The 6,315-nt window shown below is 36.1% G+C and overlaps 1 protein-coding gene across 5 annotated transcripts in view; it reads right to left on the reverse strand.

Annotated features, from left to right (window-relative positions):
- Positions 1-6,315, reverse strand: part of LOC107659566 (choline transporter-like protein 2) — a 37,567-nt gene that overhangs the window by 28,784 nt on the left and 2,468 nt on the right. For 3 of the 5 annotated variants that reach the window (XM_016448560.1, XM_016448558.1, XM_016448562.1), the window contains exons 1-3: positions 4,432-4,535; positions 1,889-1,937; positions 1,563-1,636 (exon numbers count right to left, since the gene is read on the reverse strand). In XM_016448560.1, the coding sequence (XP_016304046.1) occupies positions 1,563-1,636; positions 1,889-1,937; positions 4,432-4,465 (157 nt within the window). In that variant the 5' untranslated portion in view covers positions 4,466-4,535. Of the gene's footprint in view, positions 1-1,562; positions 1,637-1,888; positions 1,938-4,431; positions 4,536-6,315 lie in introns of those variants that run through there. The other 2 variants (XM_016448561.1, XM_016448559.1) reach the window with 1 other exon arrangement.

Raw genomic sequence — 6,315 nt, forward strand, 5'->3', positions numbered from 1 at the left:
ATGTAGCCACCTGGCATGGCAGCATAGTATGTCTCCACTACTTACGCACTTTGTTTTTACATGATAGTCACCCTTATGGTCTTGTCTTCCCTCCAGAATCAACTCCAGGTCTTTTGGTCATGTTCCTGATGTTCAGTTGCAAGGTGATTGTCCCTACATTACAACCCAAAGTAATTGGCCTTATTGTTAGTTACTGTGTAAGATAGAACATAATTGTTGATTTGAACGTTGTTGTTTTATAATCTGTCCAGTTGTTCTTGGAATACCATTTGGATTATATATAAAAGTTGTGTTACAGGTATTATTCCTCATGGATAGAGCAGTATCTTAATCATCTTTTTTTGTGGAATTTGATGAAAATTGCTTTAAGTTGTACTTATATTATCATAAACCTCTTTTACTGAGTGTGTAGTCAAGTACTTTTTACTGTACTAGTTTTTCTTTTATTGGTGTGAACAAATACATTTTCCCATAAAATAAATGTGCGTGTTTTCATCTTTTGATTCAATTAGTACAAAAATAAAAACGTATTTATTGCATAATGAAATTGGTTAACATACATATATCTTAACGTTTTATTACATATTCAATTATTATGTTTACCACAACGTAACACATGTTTAACACAAATTCAATCCAAATCATCCACATAATTCTTTGAGGAAAAGAGCACTGACATCATGTTGTCACGGTGCACTACTGTGAGGAGCACGGAGCCGAGGAGTGGAATTTATACATATAGATTTTAATCACATCCAGGGAGCAAAGAAAACATACTTAGCTAGGGTAGACATATACATTCGACAAGTAGACCCGACAAAACCAAACTGAACAGACTGGGGCTTATAAACACAGGGGAATGAGGATAATAAACTAAACACAGCTGGGAACAAAAGAAGAACTAATCGGGGAACACAATGGGAACAGGAAGGACCAAATAAGGGCATAAGGAAACACGAAAGCGAATGTCTGGCGAATATCGAACCTAAAACTAACTTTACTGCGCTCCTGTCTTTTATCTTTTTAATGGTCCGGATTGATAAATCCTTGAAAACTGCTAGACTTAATTAGTTTTGACTGTGCAAAGTTCTGTATTATGTTCTACAATATGAACTTAACAAGAGGCTTCCAGTTCTGTGTAAAATTATAGAGCGACACGAAGCGCATTATTGTTGTTGTTTTTTTTTTAACTGTCGGATTATAATTCAGTATGTAGCCTATCAATGAATGACACAGTTTTGACTGTCATGGTGTGTGCATGAACGAGTGTGAAATACCTGCAACGTTGCTTTTTCCTATCACTTATATTGGGCACTTTTTGCATTTAAATTGGATTATTCTGACTGCTGACGTTGAAAATGGCCCTTATCAACCTTGATTTACATATTCCATCACATTGTTTTAACAGTTAAAGTCTTAGGCGGTTTTTTGTGAGCTTTTGGGCTGGAAATCGTCCATCCAATCTGGCAACACTGACTACCACATAAAAAAAATGTAGCTAAATGATCATTGTTACACAGCAGCACCCAGTCCATCTTTAACACTATTGCAGACGGACTCACCCAGTATTCCCACCGCAACGTAGCCCACTATGGCCACGATGAAGAAGATACAGCAAATAATGTCTGTGCATCCTCTGTGGAGCAGAGAGAACCAGTCTGTTGCAACATGCTTTAAAATGCTTTAAAGGGGTCATGAAATGCCGTTTCAAAAGTTTAAGTTGTTCACAAGGTTAGTTTATAAAAAAGTCCAATGTTTGTATTAATGATAATTTTCCATCCTCATTTCCACCCTCTGTGAAAAAGTGAAAGTGAAAGGGTGAACCTCTTTTTTAGGTGAACAATTGCTTCAATGTCATAAAAATCAAATAAATTGGCTAGTTTCTTACCTGTTTTGGATGGGCCCTTTGAAGTCGGGGTCAAATTCTTTGGGCTGTCCTGCGAGAACAACAGTGAAAAACTAAATTAAATACAATTGAACTAAAAGAGTCAATAAAGAAAACCACTCACATATAAACTTGCATTTCAGGCAGTTTACCCAATTAAGCACGTGTTTGCATAACCCCTGCTTATCTGCAGCAGAGGAGTTTCTCCAGCACATGCCTGGAAAATGACATTCCAGCATAGTGAGTGAGCAAGAGCTTCCTCAACATAGTAAACGACCACCTAAGACACCCTAGCAACATGTAGCAGCATGCTTAAAACCACTCAGAACGCCCTTGTCTTTTGGTAGTGACTTATGCACAGGCAAACACCACTCACATTTCCATCAGAAATTCACAACTCTAGTTTCGTGCCAGAAATAACAGCATCCCACGCACATTGTTTTGGAAATACTTCTTATTTTACAGTACTGGAACGAATCCTCCCATCACAAAAAGGAATGGAAAGGGTAAGTCGAGTAAGCTAAGAAGCTAAGCTAAGTTTTTCCATGCAATTATATGCATGCTTTTAATTGCTGTACATTTGTTGCTGCTTGTCAGTTAACATCTAGGGCCAGGGGGGTTGCTTCTAAAATAAGTCAGTCACATGGTATGAAATGTTGTGCTAAACAGCAAGTGACCAAGCTGCCCTGTTAAGTTAATTTAGCTCAAATGATGAGTCAAGCTGGAAGTATTTGGATTTTTATGCCATGCTTCAAAACGTCTTAATGTCACTGCATTAGAAAAGAATATGTCAATCTAAATGGCATTTATTAAAAAAAGATGGCACAAGCACATTTTCATGCAAATATTTCACAAAAACATCTATTAGGTTTTATATGTGGGTTAGGTTAGGTTTTCAAACCACTTTGAAACCAGATTCCTTAAGGCAAGTGCAAAAAAAATTTGTATGCCAATTGCTTAGTTGCTTTGATATTTTTGGATCTGATATATTCAGCCTTTTTCAAGCATGTCCACTTTTTGGGGCCAATGATCTTCAACGGAAATAAATGAAGAACAGATGTGCAAATGCTCTTATTCGCCAACCACAGAGCTGTCTTATGGAGAAAACTGGTAGAATTTTCCATTGAGTTCATGAAACTCTTGTCTTGTATGGAACAAAAAATCTGTTCCATTTATGTCTCAAACACTAGCGAAAAGCATACATAATAACTTAACAAAATGCATTTGATTGAACAACACTTAAGTAATCAACATAAAATGACTTGTACATGATTACTCACACAAAGACTTCATGAGGAACATCACAACCAACACACACACAAAAATTGGGCCTAAATGTAAGATTTATGCATTTGAATTGCATATACATTTCCATCCACTTAGATTACAGTTTTAACAAACCAACTAATAAACTTAATGTGATGCATATTTGCCAGTCATAAACATAATTGTAACATGTAAGAAACAGGTAAGATTCATTCAAAAAAAATCTTGACAGTTTATTAACTATTTGTGTCTATTTTAAACACTAATTTTGAAAAATGTCACTTCTTAAAATTGCTTAGAATCAGCATAAATTTGTTGATCAGAAAACAATTACATTTATTCTGTTAAAAGTATGTGAACATGGTGAAAATTGTCCTAGTTGTTGAACAAGCACTATTCAATTAGTTCAAATTCATGAGACTGAAAAAAATGCATTTATTGATTATATGTTCACACACACACACACACACACACACACAGCATTTCAAATACATACATTTGATTTCATAGTGTACAATACCAAGTGTAGTATAAAATAAGTTAGTAAAGCAGAGATGAGTTGCCTTTTAATAAGTAATAGTAAGTGTTGGTTCATTGTTGTAAGGTTTGTAAGGCAATAGCAAGTAGGTTTATGGTTGTGGATTAGTTAAGTGCTTAAAACCTAAGTTACTAAAAACTGCAAGGTTGTTGCTTGCTATTCATCTTTATAGTGAATAACTAAGTTTGGACTCATCATTACAATGATTTGTCCTAAAATGAGAACTGCCACCATGGACTGCTAAAATGCAGGCAAACCCCCACCACTTAATGGGAAGATATTGGCATGAGAATTTCTACTGTGGCGTGTGACTGTAAACATCCACACCCTCCGAGACAGGCATGCAAAGACTGAGAGCTTTAGTTCCCAGGCAGACCAGGGTATTGTGAAGATGGACAAAGGCCTAGTATGATACTAATGCAGTGTTAACACACTTCTACGGATACGCTGAATGAATGCAAAAGGAATAAAAGTGCCATTAGAGCAGCTTCAGGGAACTAAAACGCAGCCACTGAAATATCCCACAGATTATGGGAAACCATTTGAATCAATGTCTGGACATGACACCAGGCTGACTGCACAGAAATACTCCCAGCTATCTCATTACTCATACAAGAGAACACAACAGCAGAACTTGTGGTAAATTGCTCAATGAGAGCTTCGAAGGGCTTGTCCACAAGCCAAAACCATGAAAACACAGGCACGCTTGCATACAAGAGAAGATACCATCAAGTGATATTACCGCTCTTTTTGTAAGCACCTTCCTCCACAGGCATATTTATGTTCAACGGCTCTATCTGATGATACGATATTCCTTCAGCCCACTATCTGACTGTTACTTCCTGATTTCAAGCGGGAAACCAACCTGCCACTATTGAAAACTGGTTCAACCAGTCTAGAACAGGTTCAAGCAGAACTAAACACCCCTTTTCAAGCAAGAAAATATTGGATTTCCCTCGTTTGATCTTGTGTCCTTTCTGAACTGTTTTTCTCATCGTTTTGTCTCTACAGGATTTAATGGAGCTTTTTTGTGTCTAACATAAAGAGGTATTTGAGCTGGGTGTGATGGCAATGACGTTCATTCGACTTCATTTACATTCATTTTGCTATTTTGTTGCAAAGCAACTTTGTCGTGTAAGTGTCTCTTGAACCTTCCTACACTGCATTAGCAGCATGACTGAAATGATTCGGACAAATATAAGATCTTCTCTTGTAGGTCACACACAGCCTGCTGTCTGCATAGATTTATCAGTGTGAAATTGAAGTGTGAGAAACCAAACTTTCTTTTGGTTTCACAATATCTAGTTAGACCTGTTCATATGTATATCCACTCATGCTGATATGATGTAGTTAAAGTCATTTAATTAAACAAACAAACGTTTTGGTTCAACTATGCTTAGATTCAGAGAAAACTAAATCAAATCAAAGTTGAATCACATTGTTTTAGGGGTTGGACGATAAATCGATTCGTGGATCAATTCTGCGATTTTCCGGATGCATCGCAATCGTCTCTGAATGGAATCTATTCTGAGCTTAGTTTTTACCAGCAGATGATGCTCTAGGCTAGTTTTTAACCGCACACTCAAATGCTCACAAAGAAGAGCGCTTGTGCGTTTAACGGAGTAATTTAAGTGGTTAAATGTACTTGCACCTTGGCTTTTATTCTTTATGACGAAAGATTAATGTAATCACAGCCCACTGTGAACACTCATGCAATTCTCTTCAAACTTTTCAAACTTTATGAATGATTATTTTAGGTTCAAGTGGTGTGTGTGTAAGGAACTTGAAGCAAGAGTACGGCTGTTTCTGAAGCGATGCATTCAGGGGGAGAAAAAAAAAATAAATAAATAAAATAAATCGCAGAATCGATCCACGAATTGATTTACCATCGAACCCCCATTTGGCAACATTTTGCCAAATCTGAAAGAGACATAGGCTTCTGTAGTTTTTACTATTCTTAGTTTTTATTTTTATATTTTCATTTTAATATTTGTTTAACTACCTTACTATTAATAAGCAGCAAATTAGGAGTTTGAGGCAAAAGTCGTAGTTAATGGTTTGTTAATAGCAAGAATTGGACCTTAAAATAAAGTGTGACAGTTTTTAAATTAGTTTAGTCAATATTAAAACTTGTTTCAGTTATAGTTTTATTTAAATTAGTACATTAAGTTATATATCAAGAAATAAAATAGGGTTACTTATTTTACCTATAATTTCTTAATAGCATGAAGAAACACTTCAAAAAGGATTTTTGAAGAAACAGTTGACTTCAGTGACTCTCTTATTCTGTGTCCGATGATTAAAATTAAGTCAACTGTGTGTTATTAAAAAATACTTTTTGACAAAGCAGTGAATACATAATTTGTATTCATTATTAGAGGTCGACCGATGTATCGGTTTTGCCGATTAATCGGCACCGATAGTTGATTGCCATTTGCTCCGTTTTTTAAACACCAAACTTCAAACTCACCCATGCCAAATTGTTCATTCTTAAAGTAAACTTCTGTCTGTTTGGTGATTAAATAAACTGTTTTAGACCGCTGCTCGAGTTGAACGCGACGCGTCCGGAGTGTGTGTGATACCGGTGAGTTCTCCTAGACTCAGCGCTGCGCTTTTATTTTGATTA

This window comes from Sinocyclocheilus anshuiensis, unplaced genomic scaffold (assembly GCF_001515605.1).
Source record: "Sinocyclocheilus anshuiensis isolate Anshui unplaced genomic scaffold, SAMN03320099.WGS_v1.1 scaffold1277, whole genome shotgun sequence".
Taxonomy (NCBI): Eukaryota; Metazoa; Chordata; class Actinopteri; order Cypriniformes; family Cyprinidae; genus Sinocyclocheilus; species Sinocyclocheilus anshuiensis.